The 26892-nt window shown below is 31.5% G+C and overlaps 1 protein-coding gene across 1 annotated transcript in view; it reads right to left on the reverse strand.

The window, feature by feature from the left end:
• LOC129230082 (protein lingerer-like) overlaps positions 1 to 26034 on the reverse strand; it is a 69035-nt gene extending 43001 nt beyond the window's left edge. The window contains 8 exon segments of the mRNA XM_054864474.1: positions 2120 to 2178; positions 4788 to 4940; positions 10009 to 10113; positions 10321 to 10534; positions 12776 to 12886; positions 16203 to 16289; positions 24424 to 24600; positions 25966 to 26034. Coding sequence (XP_054720449.1) covers positions 2120 to 2178; positions 4788 to 4940; positions 10009 to 10113; positions 10321 to 10534; positions 12776 to 12886; positions 16203 to 16289; positions 24424 to 24561 — 867 coding nt within the window. The 5' untranslated portion in view covers positions 24562 to 24600; positions 25966 to 26034.
• Between the last annotated feature and the right edge of the window lie 858 nt (positions 26035 to 26892).

Below are 26892 nucleotides of genomic sequence, written 5' to 3' on the forward strand. Positions count from 1 at the left end.
AAAAAATACTCAACATTCATTCGGGAGTGAGAAAAATGGAAATTAATGCCAATTTTTGAGTGAAAATTTTTTTGCGAATACAATACTTCCTTTTTTGTAAAAGGAAGTAAAAATTCGCAAAATTCTGAAAATTCAGTAACTTTGCAATGGATAATGAAAGATTCACATTAAGAGGAAGCTCCTGGTATTCTTTGTCTGAAATTGTAACAATTGATCATGTCTATGTTTTCAGCGTTGATATTCACTGGCTTATTATTGTCATTTAAATGCTCATCACCACCCTGTGGCCTCTCAAATTTATCTCCTTCGTGAGGAGCCGAAATGCCTTTCTGAGTGGCAATCAACCACAGGTTGGCAAACATAAGTTTTAAATCATATCCAGATCTAAGTTTTATTGCTAACTGACAGCCATTAAAGTTATATTGCTGCAAATGAAATAGAACCATTTTCCTGATTTTTGCACAAGTTACTCAATTTATCTTGTTTTTTCTTTTCTAGTTCTAATCCTGGTTCTGAAAACTTTTGCACCCAATTTTTAAAAACACATTTCCCAGGAGCAAATATATACCACACCAGGTTGAAGAGCTTAACAGAAAATGTATTTCTTTAACAGAAAAGAAGCATTAAATCTGCCAAAAGAAATTATTTTGTAAAACTCAGAGGCAATACTTTGAACACAATAAGGAAACTTTAACACGCTTGAAGATGAAAGTCGTCAGCAAAACTTACTGTTAAAAAATAATTTCAGAAAAATGTCTGCAATTAAATTTTAAAATAGTGCATAAATTAAGCATGAAAATGATTTTTAAAAAGTTGACTAATAATTATAATATACAACTGTTCTTTTCAAATTTTTTAGCTAAACATATCAAAAGGTACGATGCCACCTCCAAACACTTTAAAAATAAAAATTGCTAGATTGACGCTTCCTGCACTATGCAATTTTGAATACAGTATACTCGATATCTCAAACTTTGATAATTCGAAAACCTTAATATGACGAAAAATTATTTTTCCCCTTGATTTGGCGCATTTATCTAATGTTATTTTTCAATCTTACGTCGAAGAGTTTTTAATCAAATCCCTGTTATGTCAAATATTTTTCGAAGTCAAATGTAATTTTTCCGGTCTCGAAGCAACTCAAGGAATATTTACTAATACTTCTCACACCCTTCATAGTTTCTCTCAGGGATTAGGAATGATTCTGAGAAGCTTATCTTTTAGAGCTCAGGGGGGGGGGTCAGAAAATGTAAGTCTTGAGAAGGCCAAAAAACCTACCTAAAAATTATCGCACCATTCTCATGCCATTTCGTTGGACCTCTTGCCTCTACAGTGGACGCCGATTAATTAAATCAGTGGTTAATTGAATCAACCGCTTCAATGAATCAAATTGTCAAAAACAGAATACAATCCAGCTTTATTGAATCAAACGTATTTAGTACAAACATGATTCATACAAGCGGTGGCCACTGTATTTCCAGCTTTGTTAAAAGATGAGAAGCAAATTGTCAGAAACAGAATATAATCCAGCTTTATTGAATTTGCCGCTTTATGGAATCCAAAGTATTTAGTACAAACAAAATTCATTTAAGCGGGGGCCACTGTATTTCTACTTCCGTTAAAAGAGGATATAAACTGGAAAACCCTTTACAGACACGGGGAGTGGTGAAATCCTTTGTCTAACTACTTTTGCTCCGGGTCGCTCGAAACTCGTTTGAAACAGTTCTGCAACTTGGTAATCCAAATCTTTGATAAGCTCAGTCGTGATAAATCAGTTCATTCTGCTACTTCAGTAGAGCGTTCTTTTTTTTTTTCTCGATTATTTTTGGCTCATTTTCAAAATTAAAATTTTTGTTATTGTATTAAGACTCTTTTTACAACTACACTGCATGTTTAAGTATTGTGACTATTGTTTAGAATATTATTTTATTATGATCTTGTTATCTCGAAAACTTGAGATCTCTATTTTTTTTACAATCCCTTCGACTTCATGATATTGAGAGTATACTGTATCTTAACGGGACTTTACAAAATAGTTCAGCAATACTTTTTTTTTTAATTAACAAAATTAAAATAGGTAACGCCTGAAAATCAGAAACAAGAAATTTTTTTGAATTACATTTTCTGCCCAATCTTCTTCACTCCATTCTTCCGTAACAGCAACATCAGACCAATTACCTGTAACAAGTTTTATTAAATAAAGTTAACATTTTTTTTAATCGCAATTAATAAAAATAGCCCAGAGGCACACTAACGGAAAAACTTTATAGGAAATTTGATGAGGAAATTGTGGGACCAATTCTAATGCATTCCTTATGGTTTAGTTAACTATGCCTCAACGGGTGTTTCGCTTGAATTTGTGTCAAGGTGGCAGCTGCAGTAGACACTGATGAAAATTTTCAGTTATAACTTAGAATTGATGCATAATATGAAATGTTTGGAACTTAACTCATATTTAATATTTTTATACCATTATATTTTGATTTAAATGTTAATTATTAATTAAAAATATTTTTTTTACTTATTTATTTTTGAGTTTCCCTACAATTTTAAAACTGTTTTAGTAATCAACAGTAGTTAAAAAGTGTTATTTCCATAACACTTTTTGTATAGTACTTGTTTTGTACACACTTGTACAGTAAAATCAAGGTTCATTCATAAAAACTTGTAAAATATCTGTATATATGTTTTGTACACACTTGTACAGTAAAATCATGGTTATTATTCATAAAAACTTGTAAAATATCTGTATACAAGTGCTTTGGGATTGTAATAAGTTTTTTTTCAATGCAGAAAAGTTGACAACTTTTGTGACTAAATACTAGAGCCAACATTTATTGTACAATTTACATTTTCGGTTCGCTACTTAAAGTAAAGAAAATTTACTTTTTTTTATTTAAACTCTAATTTTAACTCAAAAATACATACAGTTGACTCTGTTTAACGACATTCAAGAGACCACAAAAAATCGTCCTTAAATAGGCGCGTTGTTAAACAGAGAGCCAACTGTATTTACAAGTGAACAAACAATTCTTACTTAATGTTCTTCATCCAAGGGTGATTGTGAGTTCATCAAAATATACCTGAAAGTTTCAAAGCGAGAACGGGGTGGGGGGGGGGGGGGTAATCTTTGGCCCCTATTACTTAAGTGCACCTTTGCGGTAGTATTAAGTAGTTCTGAGTCAAAATATTGTGCATACATTTGATTAAATTTTTAATGGGTTACAAAGTTACTTTTGAGCTGGTGTTATACAAATTATCTTAACATTTGTCCATCTTAAGGGATAGGTGTCCATCTTAAGGCTCTTGTAGGTATATTTGATGAGTATTACATAAATAAAAAAATGCGGAGATAGGGAGATAAAAGCATAACAAAAAAAAAACATAATTCCGGTATTTTCGGACATAAAAATACCGGAAATAAGTCCGAAAATACCGGAAATTCGGTAAAATACCGGAACACAATCACCCCTGTCTTCATCTGAAGTGTCATCAATATTGCTAGTTCTCTGTAATTTTAGTATAAGTTCTCATCTCCACTAACCAAGTTCAGTGCATGAAATATTTTAGGATTTACATTTACAAGAAGCAATGCATTTCCCCCTTTATACAGCTGCATTGAGTTAGTATTAAAATTTATTTGGGTGCACAAGGAAGTGTATATACACAACTGGAACACAGAAAGTTTCCTTTCTATCATATTCTCAAACAAAGTATAATACTTATGTTGTTGGGCAGCCAAAGCCTGGTAATGGGCTCTTAAAATATAAGGGGACTAAGATACTCAGTTGGAGGCAAATTTTCATTTTGCAACTCCTCCTAAGAGAAAAACTTGAATTATTCTTTTCCATTTTATATAAACTTTTAATCCTGTCCATGCTAACTCTATGAGTGTATTTTTTATAGCATTTTGCAGGTCATTAAGCACTATAATTTTTCAGTTCAACGGTCATTTATTAATTGATCATTAAGTAATACGTAATCTTTGCCACTCCATTCGGCTCTATTCCTAATATGTTCCAAGACTTTATCATAACCAATTGGGCACTTATTACTCAGACTGAATAAACATCATGAAAAGTAGTTGCAGGAACAAATTACGGAAAATAACTGGCAATTTGTGGACGATTCACCGACGAACCGGCAAACGTCTACTGAGAAGTTGTCTCTTCTTCTCACTCTATAAATTCCTTCAAGAGCACCCCTGAGGAAACACAATATCAGTTATGAAGCAGTAACCAATATCTTAAGACTAAAAAAATTAAACATGCAGTATAAAAAATGCAAAAGAAACTCTTAGTAAGGCATAATTATAAACTATACAGGTCATCAGAAATTTTGTTAAACAGTCATATAAATGTTTATTAGTTTTCAGCCTGAAATTTAACAGTATTTTTAACTGCAGAAATTAACTGTAAGTACTTTTAAAATTCCTTATACAAAAAAAAAAAAAGAATTTTTTTTAAAAGAAATTAAGTTAACAAATAAGATAAATATTTAAATTCTAGCTTGCAATATTAGTAGGTAAAGGAAATTAATCAAGTAACTTCAGCCAAAATTCTCCTGAAATTGAGTCATAATCCCAAAAACTTATCAGTGCCCAAGTGCAAAGCCACCACAATGGATTGATAACGTCACACAGGCCGTCTGACACAAATTCAAGTAAAACACTGGTGAGGTCGAGTTACACACCATAAGGAATATATTTGAGTTGGTATCACAATTTCCTCTTCAAGTTTCCCATGATATATAGTATGCCCCTTACTAAAACTGATAAACAATCTTACCAACAGTCATGGTAGCATCAGCAGGGTTGGACATGTTGACTTTTTCTGCCGTACTATTAGTCCAAGTATCAATGGATTCTGGGAAACCATCATTGTTTTGTAAACCTCTATTCTGAAACGTTCTACTCCGACCTCCTCTCCCCCGGCCCCGACCTAAACAATTTAATAGTTCTTTTATTTTTCATTTCAGCTTTACAATTTAGAACTTGTGTTGCTTTATTAAAAAGATACTAACATGATAGAAAGAATTATCTATTTTTAAAATATCAAGGAAGATTTATAACACATTGGTGACGGAATATATAACACTAGAAAGTTTTAAAACTATGATGGATTTGTGGGAAAAATTTACAGATTGGGCAACTTGCAGTTGGATAATAACAAGTTTGAGTAATTTCCAAGTTGGATTCTTTCACTTATCGAGCTCTTGGTTCTTCTACAAGTAAAAAATAAACAAATTAACCTCATATTTTAAACTTAAGATCCATGTCATTGCAAAACCAGGCCACATGAGAAAATAATACATTGAATTTTCAAGTATTTCAGTATTGAGAACTTTTCAAGAAGTCACTTTAAAGAAACCTTAAAATAGCATTAATAATACTTCAACTCAGGAAAAAAAATTAATTGAGAACACCTAAACCCCTTCCCCTAAAAACATCAAAGAACAAAGATAACATTAAATTTTCTTTTTAAGATACCAGTGTTGAAAAATTGTATGAATTTTTGCTCAGGAAATGTTTTTAGAAAGTTTGCCTCGCAATTTGATTTTACTAAACTGCTCGACTTATACATGAATCTACACAAAAAAACTTCCATACAAGTGCCTAAAATGCTCATTACGGCAATTGTTTAAAAAGTGTCTGTCCAATTTTCAGTAGCGACTGGTGATCTGAAACTTGTCCATTTTAACTGTAGGACAGAAATCTGTCTGCTAAACTCTTATAAAGATGGAATTCCATCTTCAATACTATAATGTGGCATTCATATTTACAACCACAGTACAGAAAGTACTGAGTACATATTATTATAAAACATACAAATAAAGGGCATTAAAGAAAGGAAAAGATATATTAACTGAATATTAGGGATGCACCGAATAGTGATTTTGCCAAATACCGCATATCCTGCCTTTCTTTCATTTGCTGGATTCGGATATTCGGCTTTATAGTTGCTTTTAGTTACATTGCTTGTTCACATACTTTTATGCAATGCTGCATCAAAATAATGAATTGAACTTGTTTCACACATCATTTCTTTAAAAACGTATTATTATTAAATAGTTTTATAGTTGATATTTTTACGATAAGTTATAATTGTAATTAAACTTGCATGACTAAGAAAAGAAATAGTAGAAACGAAATAACCTTGTTATAAAGAAATACATTTTCTTTGTTTCCAGTTTTGTAATGACATAAACAAAATTTTGCTTTGAGATTCTTTTTATTTCTTAAGTAAAAGAATTTTAGTTCAAGTAAAAAAAAAGAAAAGAAAACAGGCCATCTTCAGTTTTCATTCTTTAAAGGTACAAATTAACCTAATTTATTATTGAGATTTATGTTAAGCAATTCACTTTCAAAAAAAAAATTAATAATTTTTTTTTTTTTTCTGTTTGTAAAAAAATCAATTTTTTCAGGGGGAAAAAAAAGATTTTTCCATCATCTCAAAATTTACGGAAAAATGGTATCTGTATGCTAAACAAATAAAAATGAAAAAAAGAAAATGAAGCAATACTTTGAAGCTATTATTCCTAACTGCTCTATTCACTGTCGATTTTAACCTAAAGCTAGAAATTGGTTGTAAGTCTTGCATGCCATAACCTTAAAAAATCTCGGATCTGGAAAAAATTCCAGATATTTTTGTCCACCCCCTTGGCTGCAATGGGGCTCTAAAGTTGTCAGTTTGACTCTAGAAGTGCAATGAAGTCCTGTGATTTTTTTTTTTTTTTTTGCTATTTGTTAATAATTCGTTCATGCATTTAAACTGAATACTGATTTTAATTTGGAAGTCAAAATATTTGAATCAGTTTCAGGACAAAAAAACACATGCAGTACAAAATTAATTGTTGGTAAAAACACTTACTCTAAATACAATTAAAAATGGCGGTTAAAAATATACATAGTACAGTCAGCACTGAAAAATTGTATTCCAAATATAAAGTAATGGACTAACAAATAGAGGTGAACTTGAAAAGGGCTCATGAAAATAACATTTAATACATTCAGAAATTTAAAAATTCATTTTTAATATTTTGAAGCAAAAAATTACAAAACAAAACAGAACTTTACACTTTAACCTGTTTTTGTGCGATTCCTTTTTTGTGCGATTTAGCAGTAATTTTCGTTTTACAGCTACTCATGAAGTTTCAAACAATTTTTTTATTAGAATTTCTTTCATGCAATCAATTTTCACTGCAAAAAACAGGCTTGAGTTGTATTGAAATTAATGTTTATTAGTGGTTTTTAAAAAAATTTATTCCGTAGGAAATACCATTACGTTTCTGGAACCTAACTAGCAACTTTGGACCCCCATTACATCTGAACTAAGGTTAATGCAAACAAATCACTTTATCTGGGCCCATAACTAAGGCGAATTCAGTAAAATTCAGAATTTTGTCCAGATCCATGACCCTCAAAGACATGTTGTTTGGAACAAAGAGTTTTTCTGTGAAAAGCAAACATTGCTAATGTTAAACAGTAAGTTATCACCTCAAAGTCAGATATAAGCCAGAAATACATGCAATATACTGACAGATTAGTTATCACGCAATCACGCACAGCGAGTGCAGTTTTGTCCTTGTTATGAACTCATCAGTCTGGAATAGTGAATAGCCAAGCTGGAGACTTATATCATCTCATTGAATCTTGAGAGTGCCAAAAAACGTAGCTATCAGTTTGCTGGAATTCTCAGGATTGATGGATACACTAATTTTGCTTTAAAAGCAGAAATTAATGAAGGAAATATGAAAAGTTATTACATAATCCAAAGGGTTTAAAAAATGTTGAAAATTTCTAACTAAACCCCATTTACATACACCGGATAACCAGCCGGATATCCTGCAAAAATCTGCCAGACATCCTGTCCGAAGGAGGGAGCGGCCGAATCGGATATCACCAGATATCCGGTGTATCCCTACTGAATATTGACTTAGTACTTCATCATCATATAAATTCTTAGAAAATATAAAGGGAGCTTGAAATGTAAAGGGCAGGTAAACGGCAACGTCTGCAGAAATGAATTTTAAAGATATTTGAAGAACGCATTTTGGATTTAATACCAACAGCAGGAAAATGTTGGAATTAACACTTTTTTTCAAGCTTTTCTTTGGCGGAAACCAAATAAGCAAGCTTGTACAACCCTAATTCAAACTAATAGAATATCGGAACTGTTTAAACAAAACTTGTCCCTGAGTCAAGCAAAAATGAACGCATGCAAATTAAAGAGTTAAACAAGTTATTCATGAGTAGGTAAATCAATTTAAACAACATTGCAAACATTATTTAAACAACTTATGGATCATTAACACATTGGAAAATTATATTAATTTCTTATATAGTCAAAAAATTGGAATAATTTATTCATTCAATGTGAATTTTAAAAAAGTTTTAAAAAGTAGTGAAAAATTTGCGCACCTGTTAACAAATACTTGTCACAAGTATGAAGTAAGGTATCCAGATAATTTTAGGCTGTGTTAAAAGCCTTTTATTGCTCAAAATGAGTCGTCAAGGTAATAAATAGGAAAAAACGAAGTTACATATTGTATCATTGCTTAAAGTTAGAAAAAAAAATCAAACTCAATCCAAATTAAATTTTACTATCTATGATATGTAAGATTTTAAAGGAATATAGATGGACTAACCAACTAAAAAGTAACCAAAGTAAATGAGATGAAAAAATTGTGGCAACTGGCAGAGATGAATCTAAGTTAAAGCGAATTGTCCAAAATAATCGTTGGAAAATGCTTCTTAAGTCCATAAGTTTTGGAAAGAATCTATATTTATCGTACCCACGCCAAATACATTTGGACGGTTGCATAAATTGCAGTTCTAATTACGGAACTACGAAGTGAAACTAAAGAGAAACAGGAAGCAGAAACGTGCATGACTCTCCCGGAGCAAAGAGAAGTTCATAAAGCAACAACAAGGTTGAAAAAATATTATATTCAGCGATGAATCTTTTTTTGATATATCTGTGAACAAAAAAGTGTTCTGGTTTGACATTTTTAAAAGTTAAGTGTATGAGAGATCTTGTGTAAGATTTTCTCTTAAATTTGAGACATCCTTTATCACGTGTGAGTGCATAAGGGCTGCTGGAATTGGGCAATTGTATGTATCTTATTATAAAACAATGAGTGACTTCCGTTGTTCATTAATAATACTGCATGATTTTTCATCTGAGGCACAGCAGTGACACATGTTATCTTTCGGCAAGATTCCACTCCATGTCACATCTCTAAATTGACTAGTTAATTTTAAACCAGAAAGAGGAATTTTAGTATTTAACCCAACTTAAGCAACTCTACCGATCACAATACAATCAAGAATTTGCGATACCGTCACATCTAAAGCGGTTCAAGACCGAGTACCCACTAACAAAATTGAACTTGTTGCGGCATTGAAGAGGGTATGGAAACGTTGTTAGTAGTGATGAATGTAAAAAAGTGGCTGAATCCGTGTGTGAAAGGATTAAAGCATTGAATCCAGCAAAAATGACGTATTCAAGTATTGATATTGTTTTGTTTCGTGTGTGAAAGGATTAAAGCATTGAATCCAGCAAAAATGACGTATTCAAGTATTGATATTGTTTCTTTTGAAAATGTTTTTCTCCTTCAGATGAAAATATTCTATTTTTTTGACACGATGTCAACCTACATCACTATAAACTTTTGGATTATTCTGTCTAAGATTATTTTTTAATTAAGTATATTTAAAATAAAATGTACACTTTAAGGTCTAAAAAAGGTGGCACATTCATTTAAATGCCTAATTTGCACTTATATTTGGTTAGAATAAACTTTATCCTAAAAGTGAAAAATATTCTATTATTTTGAATTTGGGTTGTGTAATAAAGCTAATCTGCAATACATTAGAAAAATGCAAAAGAAATGAATAATTCGCAGTTACTGCCTTTTACCTGTCCAGTGTTCACAGCAGAATACATTTCAACATGAAATATGATATTTAAAATTAAAGAATCTGAACATCATACAAGTTGAAATTACCAGAGGAAAAATGCTTACGGGGACCCCGAGACCTTCCATCACTATTTCTCTCTCTTCTACCTTCTTGCAAATTCCTTTCATTTTTTTCATTTTCTTTGTTTCGCCCTGAAAAAGTTTAAATTATCATAAAACACCGAGTAGAGGAAAAAATGAGAAAAATAATACAACACAAATTTAATGTAACAAACAATGGAAATTTATACAGCACATTTAAAACTACCAAATCATTATAGATAGGTTTTATTGTATATGAATTTTCTTTGATCAATTATAGAATACTTATAGTTACATATTCTTTACAATTTTACTTACAATTCCGCCTATTATTTCCTCCACGATTCATCCTCGGCGGACCTCTGTAGCGATAGCCACCATCTCTCTGTTTAGGTTCTCTTCGTTTATTTGTGCTTTCTACAGGCTCTTTTTCCTCTTTCTCAACAGGAACCGGATCGTGGCCATTGACCTCTGGAGCTTTTTGCTGTGTCTGACGATTCTTTTTCTTTTTACCAGAGGTTTCCCACTTGCCCTTCAAGTAAAATGTTTTTTTAAAAGTTAGAGTAAAACACTTTCAATAAAAGTGCAACTCGACTCCAAAAAAATAAATAACAAGATTAACAAGGATTAAATTGATAAAAATAACATAAAGTCAGTCAGAATAATTTTTATTCATTCAATATATTTTTGATATAAGGCTTGATAATTTCATAGACAAGAAAATATTATTCCTGTTACATGGGAATCAGAATACTATTCCTAGTAGGTTCCTTAAAATTCAGAACAAAAACAGGCTTAAACAATTTACGAGGGTACTTTTTTTCCTCTTTTCCTTTCTCACATTTTTAGTATCTCCTAAAAGTAAGAGAATATTTGTTCTACTAGAGTTAAAAGGAGTGGCAGGCAGGGCTGCTATTTTGTCCACTTTTTGTAGAAAGTTCGGGATGCCGGAAGAAACTGGACAAAATGAAAAATAAACTGATTATACATACATAAATTTTTTGTTATGGTGTAATAATATGAGTATATTAATCTAATACATTTTTTATTATGAATTAATCATTTAATTAAAATAGAATCATTAGCTTTAGAATTTCGTAAATCTAAAAAAAAAATTAATTACATTGGTGCAGCTAATTTTAGTTTATAATTTACTTAAAAATAATAATTTTAACATGTGAATAAGCTATTGGGCATGATTAGACTATTATATACAACAGTAGAAAATAAACTCAATAGAAAAGTCAAATGAAATGATTGCAGACATACATACAAAACAAAGATTTATATATAGACTAAAACTATTTCATAACTGTTATATTTTTCGAGTTTTTATTGATGTCACCCCATAGTAAAATATTTATGTACTCAGCATATTTTATGGATATGTTAATGTCATACAAATTAAGAAAAATTACTACTTTAGTCGTGTTGTAGGTAACACAGAACAGTGTACCGGAAGAGGCTATAATAGACAAGAGGGTAGATAGCTTTAAAAGGACCATTTATCTTCACTGAGGACTAATAAATTGACTAGGGAGAACAGCATAGTCAGAGCCTGTTGCTGATCATCACATTTGTATTTGTATCACAAGAATAGATTTCACTTCATGTCAACATTTCTTTTATTAGTATGAAGTAGCTTCTTTCTTTTTTTTAATATGATTTTTAATGTTTTGAAATTTCAACCTTTAAAAACTTTTTTACTTTTTAATTTTATAAATGCACTTATGGGCAATAAACCTCCATATCACAGATAAACATCTTAAAATTTTCAGCTGATGTGCTTGTTTTATAAATGCTATTACACGCATTATAATTTATTTTAACTCATTTGATTTATTAACAACATTAACACCCTTACATAACCTTCAACTGATTTTTTTTTTTTTTTTTTCACTTTAAAATACCTTACAATCAATTGTTTATATACATATTTATGTATGCTATTTTTATATTAAAATATTACTTGAATAGGAAAAATCTATATAATTATTTGTTATTTTCAAACTTCAAAATTTTAAATCAAAACTTTCAGTTTACTGATGAAGTGGACAAAATGGCATTTTGTCCGGAATGGTTTTTTTCAAGGTGGACAAAATAGGACAACCCTGGGCAGGTGTTGCTTCCTATTCATTATAGGATAGAGGAAACTAAGTCACTAGGTAATACTTTGTCCTTATTACGCAGAAATTAAGCCAATTGAAATATTTTTTAATTGTCTCAAACTTTTTAGTAGACTAAACTCAAAGGTAGAATAACCAATGAAGCATATGTAAATAAAAGACATAAGTAGAAGTAGAAAATTCTAAATCCATTGGTAAATTAACCCCTACCACCTAACCTTCTGGATTCAGAAACATGAGTCCTGACAAGAAACAGTTTAATCATAGGTCAAAATTTTGTGCATTTTTAACATGATTTACTGCTGTCATCAGATATGTCCTAACTGTCAGAATTTTCCCCAGATTCAACTCATTCACTGACTATTTATTACTTTTTAATTATCTTACTTGGTCTTAAAATTTTTCAAAAAAAATTGAAATCCACCAGAAAACTAAAAACTTTTAATAGTACACCAATTTTTTAAGAAAATTTTGAACAAATTGCAAGATAGAAGAATAGATAGAATTAGAAGCATCAAATCTGTAAGCGCTAAGCACCATACAATACAAAACTGGTGCATTTTATAACTTAACTAAATAATAGTTCAACTATAAATGAAAAAAACTATGAATAAAATAAGTAACAATTAAAATTTCTCTTTTTATACCTCATCCTGATTCCCTTCCAACAACATAATAGTAGCTCTGTTTGAATCATTATCGCAGTCATGTAAGGCTACCAATGCGGCATCACTGGTTTGTCCAGTTATTTCAATAATCTACATGAGTGGAAAATAAATATTGAAATTCAGCAGAGCAGAAAACATATATAATATCATACCTGCCAACCTCCGAGAAAAAAAATCCGGAAGATTTTTTTATTTTTATCCACAAGATTTTAACGCAAAATAAAATCAAACAGAACCCCTATCCTCTTTTCATTTAACAATATATTAGTTATGAATTTCATATTAATTGAACTTACTTTCGTTTAGTAAATATTACTTTTATTGCTTTCTTTAAAAGTTTGGAAATAACATTTGGTACTCATTTTAAAAACAGAACAAAGCACAAACAGCTCGAACTGAGAGAACGAGAAGATAACCGGCGCCGAAATTGTGCCCCTAGTTGCCAGGCGCGACGCTTGCTTTGATTGGATCCCGATGAAGTCATGCGCTGTATCACTCCGTGACGTCATAATCTTGCCTCACTTCTTCTCGTGCCATTCTCCTACAGCAACCTTTCCTTGGCTACTTGGCCTAAAACGCGGTGCCGCATTCCACAAAAGAATCGTTAGCGCCAAAATTGGCGAGATACTATTTTTTTCCTACAAAACGTGAAAAATCCGGAAGATTTTGCTCATAACCGGAAAAACGGAAAAGGACATAAAAATCCGTAAAACTTCCGGGAAATTCGGTAGGCTTGGCAGGTATGTAATATGCATAATGTTGATAAAACACAAAAAATTGCAATTAACCCTTTCAGTCGGAATCATGTAATACTTAATCAAAAATGTTTATATTGGGTACACAGTGTAATATGGTAAAAAGTATCTTATACACAAAATTTCAAGTTTATAGGCAAAATATTAAAAGAGTTATGATATGTTCAATATTCCAGACCCGGACATATTTTTGAAATTAATATTTCAGTTAAAAAAAGATGAAATAACAAAGCAAACTTCATTGTAAAATATTCTACAAACAATAAAATATAACAAAAGCATTTGAAATTATTAATAAAAGATTATATATTGTTTAAAAAGACGGAAAGAAAACCTCACTTTCGCAACGAGAATCCATGGTTGGAAAAATGAGAAACTATATTTCCCGATCCGTATATTGTCACCACAGAGTAATAGTAGGATATCTTAGTGTTATTCCTGAGATTAGATATCTCACTGTTGCTTTGAGGCGACGTAAGTAATGTCAGTCCCAAAACGAAAAATCCTTTCAGATAATAATAAGCAGAATTTAAAGAGTAAATTACAAAAAAAAAAAAAAAAAAAAAAATCAAGCAATTTAATCAATTATCAAATCATTAGCAGGTGTTTAATGTTCATGTCCTTTATACCGGACGCCAGGTATGAAGGGGTTAACTGCCAAACATGTGTTCTCTTCAGAAGGAACCCCTTTCAATGCAAAAGATGTAAACTTAAAAATGAAAAAGCATCCAAAAAATCAAGCAGACCAATCGAAAAACATAGAAAACACAAACTGAGCCTAAGAATTAAAATTCTTTTGAACAGAAAACAAGGAAAGAATCTGTAGGTCAGAGTACAAAGTCTTGGAAAGACATCCAACTCAAATGAGAAAATAATGGTAATACTTCCTAGGCTTGTTTCACATTTCTTATAGCTTTTTTTTTTTAATTTAGGGTTCTGATAAAAGTTAATCCACTGCTTTTAATATTCAATCTGCCTTTCTATTTGCCTTAAGGCTTTTGCCTCTAAAGTTCTTTTATCTATGAGCTCACCTTTTCCTCTGAAAAAGGAAGAAGGTGCACCTTGTAAACCTAGAACACATGTCTGCAACCATTTAAGAAATTTTATGCTGAATCAACCATTCTTTTTATGATTTATATTTTCTGCATTAAAGTATTGATTTTTTCAATGCAGAAAATATTTATTAGTATGTCTTATTTATGAAATAAAAAATTAATGATCCTAAAGGGACCATTTACAAAATTTAAAATTTACGGTTACTTACTGACATAAATAGCAAGAATAAATCAATCAGCCTTTTAAACTTCAAAAACTTTTGGTAACAGTAACTGTAAGAATCTGATCAATAAAAATTGAAATGTTTTCAATACCTAGACCTGATTGGATTTCTGTTTGATTTTATAACCCCTGTAACTAATGCTATAAATTGTGAGCGAACTGCATTTTAAAACATTATCAAAAACTCTATCACATACATTATTATATAACCTTCAAGTAAATTATAATTTATGATAAAAAAAAATTTAAAAAAACATTTGCTCTTGTGTTTATTTGAGGGGGAAAAAATGCTTGGTTTTTCTCTTACTTTTAACAAACTTTTTTTTTTTTTGGCATGACCAGAGAAATGCTGATATATCCAAAGAAGATGAGAAACTACCTTAACTCTGAAAACCTAATTAAGACCTTTAAAAATTAGCTTCCTAAAAATTAAAAAAATAAGCTGAATGCAAGAAAAGCTTTATTTTTTAATGGTTTATTTACTGTGATGACAAATACTGGCCTAGGGAAGGTGAAAACCAAAACTGCCATTGAAAAATTATGTGTAAATGTCTTTCACAACAAAAACTTGATGGCATAGGGAGTTGAAGTTAAATAGGGACCTTTTAAAGTTACAATTTTTTTTTAGATAAAATGTCATACATAAATATATCATGAAGTTTTTTTTTTATATTTGTATGGTCTCATTTGTATGGTCAAAAAATAAACTAATACGATTCTAAAGAATCGGGAAGGGGGGGGGGTAGCTACACAATTTAATTAATATTAGCAAAATGAAAAGTTTTTATGTCTAAAACAAACATGAAAATTTTTCCTTCTTTTTCCCATAAAAACTTAAATTCCAAATGGAACTAATTTTTAATAAAAATAGTTCAAGTTGAATTGCTTATTGGGAATTTTTTCAAAAATCTGTAATGAAAGATTTGGGAGGGAGGGGGTGAATATTCTGGCATATGAGTTTAAAAATTGAGAGATTTATAACTGATAAAAGAAAGAAAGGGCATGAAAATCCAAGAGTCGCCTAAACGAATATGGAGAATTGGTGGCTGACCCGAATAGCTTCTTTTTGTTTTCAGTGTTTATTAATGACAAGCTTTTGAGACAAGGAAGAATACTAATTGCATTAACAAAAATTAAATGGACAAAATATTCAGTTAAAATAAAAAGGAAGCAGACTATGGCATCACTCATAGAATATATTATAAAAATTGTCAAAGCATTCAAATAACATTACTAAAAACTGGAATATCACTACCATGTAAAAAAAAATACCTTCAAAGATAAGAATGATATATTCATTTCAAATAAATTTAATGTGAATAATATGATGAACATCTGCCATTAAAAGATAAATATTTCAAAATCTTACTTACTCTTTCAACCTTGTCTTTCAGATCAGGATAATCAGAATGTTTTGTATCATTCACAATCTGAGCTATTCTCAGTTGCTCAGCAGTGGGCTGTGAGAAAGATTTCATACATTTGCAAACTTGAAACACACATCAAAAACAAAATGCAAAATAAAACTACACAAAAGTAAATTTAAAAATAATCCCCCACCAAAGAATTTTGAAATTTGTGCTCAAGACTCACTTTTGTGCACTAAAACCATATCCAATTTTTTGGAAATTTACCTAATGCTTTTAACAGGGGTGCTCAGAGGGGTTGAATGTGGGCAAAGAGTTAGCCTTCGCTCTAAAATTCATTAATCGTGAAAGTCTCACACTATAGTTGTTTCCTGTAAGTCAAATCAAATTGTAACGCAAGTCCACTGTACATTTGTTTCTTATTTTTACAAAACGACTTGAAAGTTTTTTTTTTTTTGTCACAACATAAAACACACGTACAATGTTATTTTGCAGTCTGTACAATGTATTATATTAAGTAAAACACCCTCATTGGGCTGAGCTCAAATCGGAATCTGTGATTCATGAACTCTAAAATTTCGACCAATGTTAATTCACTGGGGGGGGGGGAATCAAAACAAAAAAATAATCACAGAAAAAAGATTTTAAATGTATAGCAAACACTTCAAGTAAAGAATTGAACTAAATTAATGGTTTTACTAACCTTTATTTCTCATGTAAATGCGATGCAATAAACAAAATAAAACTGACATAAAGTTACTACGCTGTAATCACACGCGAACAGAGTTCGCAGAAAATTTTTGGCTCTGCAGAAATTTTTTGGCAAACTGCCAACGTTAATTAAAAAAAAATAATAATAATAGTAAAAAAAATTTAAAGGGAATTTTTTTTTTTAAAGCCAGTTTTTTTCTGTTGAAGCCTTTTCCCAAAAGCCTTTAACACATTGACTGCGTCATCGACAGCCTATATATGGATTCCCTGCGCTAAGCTAATTCTTTGAAATGATTTGAAGGAAAACAGTTTTATTGGACTTTTTCATGAATAATACAGTATACAATGAAGGTCTACAAGAGCAGGCTCAGGGTTGGTGAAATTAGTCTCTTCGTTGTCGATCTCCCTGTCGCTCAAGTTGCAACTGTCTCTGTCATCATCGTCAACTAGTTCATCATCCGATAAAGTAATATATTTCACTGCATCTTCGAACGACATATACTTACGTTTGCTCATTTTACGTTTTTATTTACTCACAGACTACAGCACAAAAAACTTGCACGCTATCTCGTTTGATCTCTCGCATTTCTGTTTGCATCAGAAAATGTTTTCACTCCAAATGCAGTAGTGGCACCATCTTGTGCTCTCTTTTTGAACCTTGTCTAAATGTCGTCTATGCACGGCAGAACAGCCAGGAAAGCCAATTTAACCCACTGAAAAATAATAGCAACGTGTTGGCTGGAGGACGAGTTATCTCGCCCCTAGCGCATACAGCATAATTCTGGAGGACGAGTAATCTCGTCCCTAGCAGTCAATGTGTTAAAGCACAAGTGTGAAAAAATAATGGTTTTGGCAGTTTTCTTCAGTTGGTGAAAATTAAGCACTAATTATATGTTATTGTCAGGGAGGTAGAAGGGAGAAGATAAATCTTTCCTATTTAGAAGTGGCAACGATTGTTCACTTTTCAAGAGGGCGCTGTCGGCGAGCCGCTCCCGACAATTGCAACACATCAATGTAAATGATGCTAAGATGGAAAATTTTCTGCAAATAATTATTTTGCCTAACTCACCCTAAAATAAAGAATTAAATTTATATTCAAATATGAAAAAGGTCAAAAAAAGTGCAAAAAACAATCATTTAATTTTTTTTACAATAACCACTGAGTAGGAAGAAGGAGAGAAATGTCCTACCGGTTTGCTAGTGTAAAAGTGGCAACGATTGTTCTTTTTTTCCGGAGAGCGCTGTCAGCGAGCCGCTCCCGACAATCGCAGCAGATCAATGTAAATGATGCTAAGTTTCTCATTTTTTTTAGAGGAAGCTATTAAAGCAAAAAAAGAAAAAAATTACTGGAGATTAGTTGTAATAAGGGGCTAATATAGTGGACGATGTACAGCTTTCGTCCATAGGAAGTTTGCACAGTATTTTGATGGAAAAATTAATTTTATTTTTCATCAGCAACTTGCCGAATTCCTCTGCTATTACTATTGCACTGTGTGATGTTTTATTTTTTACGAGTTGGTGTTTCTATTCCTGTACATAATTGACGAAATGAGAATACAGTACTATATAGTAGTAATTACGTAAATCTTTTTTTTTAATTAGTTGTAAATTTCGTGACATGTTTCGAGAACTAATTAAAGCGAAATATTTTTGCTTTCATGACCTTTAACAGATAAAAATAAATCTTAATGCTCTATTTACTCAACTTGCAACTTATTGATTACAATAATTTTATTCATGTCTTTATGCACTGCTTAAACAGAATTGTTATAATTATTTTTTTTATTATTGCATTTTTTTCCACAACCGATTGGAAGAAAAATCGAGAAACCTTATTCATTCAAAAAATTATACCTTGGAACGCTTTTTTGAGATAGTTGTGGGGTTTTCTGTTGAAAATAATAGAGTTTTCGAAAATTACAATTTACTCTTATTGTACATGTATTTTTTCAATGAAAAAGGTTTCCCGATTTTTTTTTGATTTGGTTGTAGAAAAAAATGCAATAATAATGAAAAACAATGATAACAATTATGTCTAAGCAGTGAGTAAATACATGAATAAAATTATTATAATCAATATCAGCTTGAAGTTAAGTAAATAGAACATTAACATTTATTTTTATCTGTTCAAGGTTCGTGAAAGCAAAAAAATATTTTCCTTTAATTAGTTCTCGAAACATGTCATGAAATTTACAAATAATTTTTTTAAAAATGTATTTACATAAATAATTGTACTACATTCTCATTTCGTCAATTATTTACAGGAATAGAAAAATTCCAACTCGTAATAAATAAATCATCGCACAGCGCAATGTTAACAGCAGACGAGTTCGGCAAGTTGCTGATGAAAAATGAAATTAATTTTTCCATCAAAATACTACGCTAATTTCCTGTGGACAAAAGCCCTACATCGTCCACTATATTAGCCCCTTATTACAACTAATCTTCAGATTTTTTTTCTTTTTTTGCTTTAATAGCTGCCTCTAAAAAAAAATAAGAAACTTAGCATCATTTAATGTAAGAGTGAAGGCTTTCACGGCCGGTGTCAATATCATGAAAGGATTCCGGGCTGTTGTGCCGTGTATACACTCAGACCACGGCACAACAGCCCGGAATCCTTTCATAATATTAGCGTCATTTACATTGATCTGCTGCAATTGTTGGAGCGGCTTGCCGACAGCGCTCTCTGGAAAAAGTGAACAATCGTTGCCACTTTTACACTAGCAAACCGGTAGGACATTTCTCTCCTTCTTCCTACTCTGTGATTATTGTAAAAAAAATTAAATGATTGTTTTTAGCACTTTTTTTTTTTTTGACCTTTTTCATATTTGAACATTAATTCTTTATTTTAGGGTGAGTTAGGCAAAATAATTATTTGCAGCAAATTTTCCAGTTAAAATTTGTGTTTGCAGAAAGCTCTTCATTTTATCTAAGTCTGGCTGTAATATTTCGATTTTTTTTTTTTTTGCTTTTAATAAGAGCAGAATACATATACAAAAGAAAGATACAGTGGACTTTCTCTATTCTGAACGTTCATGTGACCGAACAAAACTGTTCAGATCATGGGGGTGTTCATTATATAGAAAGACTGGAAATGCATGCAAATGAATTCTATTGTGTTAATGGACCATGTTCAATACTTTGCCAAGCAAGCTATACCAGTTTTTAAGATAGATGTGCCGAATTTTGGATTAGCAGCAAGCGTATTGTCCAAGTAAACTCAGTAGGACAAACTCTTGCATTTCTTCTTTTGTTTCTTAATTTAAAAAGTTTTAACATAATGTTCAGCTATAAAATATTACAAAACAGTTATTGGTACAATACTTGTAAAAAAAGGAATTTTAACTTGCTTTTGCATTCTTGTTCAATATATGTGTTATCATTCAATTGTTTAAGCGAAAAGGTTTTCAGCAAGTTGCTTGTAAGTAATTATACTTTAAAGGTCTTGAATACTACTTGATACAATGGTTGGATTCTATAAATACGCAGTTCAGACGCAGAAACTTCAGGTTCATATTTCTCAATGATTTAATGAAATGCAGCAATACCTGCAAAAATAATTTTTATTCTTCTTCTCTTCATCTTCTTAATACTCTTCAATCACTGTGATAAAATTGTGAAGGTATTTCAGATTTTCCAATTTGGTTCATAGCAGGCTTGGAGTAATAGTAATAAGTGTAATCGTAATCATAACCATAATCTGGGATTGAGATGCTCGTAATCTTATCGTAATTGTAATCAAGTGTTCCTTGTATAATCGAAACTGTAATTTAAATTTATATAATCGTAATTTAGCCTTGTAATTGTGAAATCCTGAAAGTGAATACTTTTAAGTTGTGATTCTACAATGGTATGGAGAAGATAATAGTTCAATAGAGATGTGATCAGAACCTAAGATCCTGCTGTCAATAACGATGACCCCTAACCCAATTGACCCTAGACCAATTGTAAATGAGGTTCATAAACAAGGCTTATTTGGTTAGTACCCCGTAGGTAGGGTCTAAGCTTGCCCCGTGCCGTAGGTGCGTTTGACAGGAACGTCCGGATTTTAGGTTTGGTCACCAATTTCCCTTTTCATCTGTAAATGAAAAGCAAACAAGCGAAGTTGTCGCCTCAGAAAGATAACACTATCGAAAGTACAAACACATGTTTTTGGGCCCTTTCGCACTCAGATTTTTAAAAGCACGACTGATTAGAACCAACACAACAGTAGTGCTCTTTTGCACTTGATTGTCCTTTTTTTCTTTTGAAATTTTTGAACTTTTTTAATTTTAGACATATGAAATCACGAATTAAAATTTAGTTTATCTTCCGGTAAAAGCTTTTGCATTTTGGCATGGACTATTAAAAAAAGAAAGGCAACTTTATGGAAAACTTTTCTGCCCCTTAGTTTCCTTTTCTGGCTAGGGCAAGAGCCCTGGGTGCCCGTGTGATAAATGGATGCCTCAATTGTCAAATCGATTAACTTCACTTAAAAAAATCCTCATTTCTGCTCTAATAATGCTTACTATGTAAATTTATATAAAAGTTTTGGTTCTGTACATTTCTGACCATGTGATGGTAAAAATGTAACACCAGGGCCTATTCACTCCTATGGAGATAAATATCTTCTTCATAACTTTTCTCGACTTTTTGTTTTATGGAATTAATCAATTTAGCAAGTGAGGCATTTAAATATGACTTCCATAAAATTAGTAAATCAAAAATCAGAATTTCTCAACTATCACGTAGTTACCACAAACATGCAGTAATAATAATATATATATCTGTGTGTGTGTGGAGTGTGTATTTTTTCCCTACAAGTCTGTAATCATAACTGGCATATCATAATTGTAAATGATTACATTTTTTGCATAGTCGAATCATTGTTGTAATCGTAACTACATTAAGGCTGAGTATTATAATCATAATACTCAGCTCGTAATCATAATTGATTAAATTTTCTCGTAATCGACTCCAAACCTGTTTCATAGGATTTCTAGAGTACTGATTGTGAACATTGTTCAGCATTTTGAGAGGTAATTATTGGTGGGTTAAAAATAGTGTTTGTAACACTGGGGTGTTCTAAGTACAGAGAGGTAAGCCTATGTTTTGAGTCTATGAAGTTTCACCAGGACCATAAAAATGTGTTCCGAATATCAGGGTGTTCACGCTAGGGAGTATTCAGATAGAAAAAGTCCACTATAAAGTAAAACCTCTAAAATTTGACCACCTGCCTAAGTTGTGTATAAAACTGCACTGCAAGTGGGCAACTTACACACGTTACACTGTACTTTAAAAATGTATGTTTGGATAATAAAAAAAGAAAAATTCCATGCAGAGAAGGCATCTCGTTTTTGTTTAAATGGACACTAGAAACCTCAATCGTGGACATGTACCGTTAAATGTTGACGAAAAGAGAAAAATTTCCGAGTTCACTTTGTTTCACATGCAATACTAGTTTCTAAACTGTAACCGATATCCAGCTTTTATTTTTTAATAACAAACTTTTATATCACTCGTGATGCTTGGAATTTGAGAATAAACACGTTATATGCTCTACTACTCATCTTTAGCAGAATGGAATAAAAGGAGAGTTGAAAAGTAATTTACCAAAAGCGAACAAATCCACTTTATAGAATAAAATCATTTTATCACATTTTCTATATCTCTCAGATGACTTTCATCGAATCCCTTGCAGTCAAGAAGTCCAAATGGAGCAAATCTATTCTTTTTAAGGGTGTAAAGTTCGACTTTTTGATCAAAAGGTAACATCTGTCTCCTACAATACTCTTTTCAAACAAAGAGGGACATATTCTGAATGTACCTGTTGTACGAAAACTTTTTGATTCAAAAGAACATGCATCTAAAATTTAGTTTTAAGTTCAAATATTTCGATATGAGAAAATGTGATGGCGAAATATCAGAGTTTAGTGAAATTAAAACTGTCAACATTTAGGTTTTTGTTCAAAAGGACACATAATCAAAATTAAGAAAGGCTTCATGTTTTTTTATACCAAAATTACTGGGACATATGCTTTTGTGCTGAATTCCATATACCCAGAGAGAATGATAAAATTATTTTGTTGTTACTCCAATTCTTTTTTCCCACCACCTGAATGTTTTCGGGAAATGGATATATTCTCTTTTGATAAATTAGTCCTTAATTAAAAAGGAAATATTTGCGACGTGCATAGTAAGATAAAAATGTAAAATATTAGCACACACAACTCAAACTGTCTGCAAGTATTTTAAAAAATATATAGAGGAGACCGGGGCAAGATGCCGAATGTCTTAATTTTTACGTTTTCCTCTGGGAAACAGCATCAACTGGATACTACTGGCTCTTCTACTGGCTGGTCGTTTAGCAAGAGTATAAAGACGCTGAAATTATCATATTTGTGTTAGTTCTGGAGCTCTGATTGTTTACCGCTGCTACGTTATAACTTTTATGCATGTATAAATAAGCTCTGCTCAAGATACAGGAATGATAGATTGTTTCTCTTTAGTATTATTAAGTAACTTAGGTTATATACTGCTTATTACCATGAATAAACGTGAATTAATCACCTTCCTTTATGGCAATGAAGACGAATCTTTTCAAACAGGCAGTCTGGGGCACGATGACTGGCCGAAACATGGGGCAAGATGACAATATTTCTTCTTTACAAGTCCTGCTTATAAAGAGGAATATTTTGACCCTACAACGGAAGAATGGTTCTAGAGCTGCAATGCCAGAATTGGTGGCGTGAGGAATGTTCCAATTATGAAAATGGCCTTTTTATTGGTGACTATTGTTAGCTGCACGATTAAGCACTTCAACATAACTTTGCAATTCATTATGCTTAATTTAATGCTTTGTGAGATGCAAAAACACAGTAAAAAATTGTTAAAATATGTAATATATTCAAAAAATAACCTTTTTCAGTGTTGTCATCTTGCCCAGAGGCCAAAGTCATCTTGCCCCAGTACTGGGGCAAGATGACAATTTGTTAAGGTTATGAAAAAATAAAAATATCCTTCATTTATTTCACTTGAAAAAATAATTGGTACTATATTGAATACTACAAAGGACCACTCTAACAGCTTATGTAAAAGAATTTTTACTATGCTTAAAAATAAATTAATAAACAACAAAAAATTGTTAGCATAGTCATCTTGCCCCGGTCTCCCCTAGTAGGTTGGTAAAATTTTTAGTAATGCAATGCTTTTTGTGCTTTCGATCATGTATCCATGAAAGCAAGAGATTAATTTCATTGATTTATCTACAGATTTTCAAGATAATCATTGTTTAATATGCATATTGAGCGCAGTACGTATTTGCAGTCTACACAGCATGAACATGTGCATCTACATTATCTAGCTGTGGCAATGTGTTTACCAATTTATTTCCTAGCATGTAGCATGTAACAGCATTGAAAAAATAAATTTAAGAAACATCAAAAAATATTCATCTTTATGTAATCGCAAAATTGATAGCCAGCAGAAACTTCTAAGGCACTGAAAAATATTTGTTGCTGTACGAAATATTACTTACTTGTATTTTTGACACAACGCCATCTGATGTTTTCAAATTTTCCGGTGGTGCAGGCTTCATAGTAGAATGTGAGGGCTGCGGTTTATTTTTATCTTTCGGTGCTCTTCCAGCTCTTTGTGTTGTGGCGGAACTCATCATGTACAGTACTATATACAAAATAGGGTATTTACAAAATAACTGTAAAAAAAAGAAAAAAAATCTGTTAAATTTTGTTTTTAACATACTAAAAATAATATCAAAACAGTTTTCTTTGCTCAAAGATTTTTGTCCCAATTTCAAATTCCCAAAAGCTTTGAAAAGTGCAAGAAGCACAACAGATAACAGGTACATGGATCTTGGTAAACTGATGATTCTCAGCTCCTCCAATGCTTAGAGCTTTTATTAATTACCCATATTCTGCAGCTTAAAGTAGGAAAAAAATGCTTTGTCTTTTCATGAAAAAAAAGCATCCTGATTAATACATATACTTGTTAAAAATTATTGAGCTATATTTACAGTTCAGGCGATTTTAAGTGTTAATTAACAATGTACAGCAAGTTATTAAAAATTTAGATAGCTGAATTTAAGCAAAGCTTTTACTAACAAAAGTTTTCAATAAAAACAACTTGACATGACAAAATAATTTGTAATCAATTCTAAGTCATTTGTTAACTCTTAACCGCTTGTTTAAAATAGTAATAATTCATTAAAGTTTTTCCTATAACTTTAATCTAATTTTTTATGATTAAAATATTAAAAAAATAAAATACTTTTCAAAACAGGTAACTAGTATTGTATAATCCATTATTTGGATAGAAATAAGAATGCTATTGTCCTTCAAAAGATTTATTTAAGTTTTAGATTAATTTACAAAAAAAAAAAAAAACACCACATGATTGAACTTTAAATTGCAGCAATAGAATACGCGATATGAAAGAAATCAATGCACAGGTTACACAATGAATTCCATTAATTTATTTAGACAATAGAAATAAGACTTTTAAAACATAAATGCTAACTCAGCTTTTTTTTTTTTTTTAATATAAACGTAGAAGTAAAACAATACTTATAACTAACATTTGGTTGAAGGAAAATAAGGTGCAAGCAAAATAAATTGTGTATATAAACCAAGTTAGTATAACTGCATGTTTAAATTGCACGGAAACCAAACATATTTTGCTATCCTAAAGATTTTTCAGAACTCATAAAGTGTGTTTTCATTTTTTCCCCGCAAGCTTTCACGCACATAATTTCAAATAATCTAAAAAAAGAAGCAAGGATGGAAATCCATTTTTACACATACGAATCACTAATATACACAGCATGAAAAATTCAGTGTAATATGAACGAGTAAGATGTTATTCCTAAACTAATCGACGAGATGTTGGCCGCCAATACGCTCGAGGAACGTCGCATGCAAAATAATTTCCGTGGAATACAAACATAATATGTCATCGTTACACACAACAGATCAAATAATAGCGCAACATATATGAAAATATTTACGACATCTATATAAATAACAAATAATAAATTAAAACGAAACAGAAATCACACACATACGCTCACTTAAGCCTACAATTTTCCGCAGGTCACTAACAAAGCCTCTCTTATCTAAACGCTTGCAACATCGCGGTTATGAAAAACTGCAGAAGAACAGTTAATTTTTTTAGAGACAAATCAGAAAATTAATTAAGAAATGCTTCCACTTTTTTTTCAATTAAAATGTGTTTTCTCGACGTTGATGGTATCTCTTTACTCAGGGAAATATTTTAACATTGCAAACTGAGAAAGAATGTAAAATATTTACAAGATGCAGGAGCTGATGCAGCTTCCGGTTTCAAAGGAGAGGTGGAGTCAGAAAGGGAGTCATAAAAGTGTAATATTCTGTCAAAAATAGGAGTTCGGGGACCCTATCCCGGGAATTCCTTAAAATAGAAGTCTTCAAAATGTCGTTTCGTCTACGTTTATATATTTTTTTTACTCTGAGATTAAACACAGGATCCTCCCCCCCCCCCCCCCTTAATTCGACCCATCACTTGAAAGCTAACATTCTTTCGCAAAAATGAACCCTTTTCAGAAAAAGGAGAAAAAATTTGAACATATTTTAGATCGTATTTGAAACTTGTTCCCTATATATTCTGTTTCTTCTTTTAAAAATAGTTTATTAAAATTAAAAAAGAAAACATCATATGCACTGGCACCCATTGAATGCGATCCCGGGTTCGATACCCGCCGTGTTCGTTATTAAGGACTGGGGCACATTAAATATATCGTGGTCCACCAAGTTCCCATTCCAAATCAATACCTTTGAGGGTGCTGGATCCGATTGCTCGGCTTTTCTGGTCTGGATCAATAAAATAGAGCTGCCTTCAAGGACTTATCCCTTGTGTTTACGCCGCCGCATCAGCAATTTATTCACTTTTTAACTCATACGCGTAGCAGCGGCGCAATTTGGGTTACTCTTGAAAAACGAAAATTTGATAGATG

The sequence above is a fragment of the Uloborus diversus genome, chromosome 9, assembly GCF_026930045.1.
Source record: "Uloborus diversus isolate 005 chromosome 9, Udiv.v.3.1, whole genome shotgun sequence".
NCBI classification, from domain to species: Eukaryota; Metazoa; Arthropoda; class Arachnida; order Araneae; family Uloboridae; genus Uloborus; species Uloborus diversus.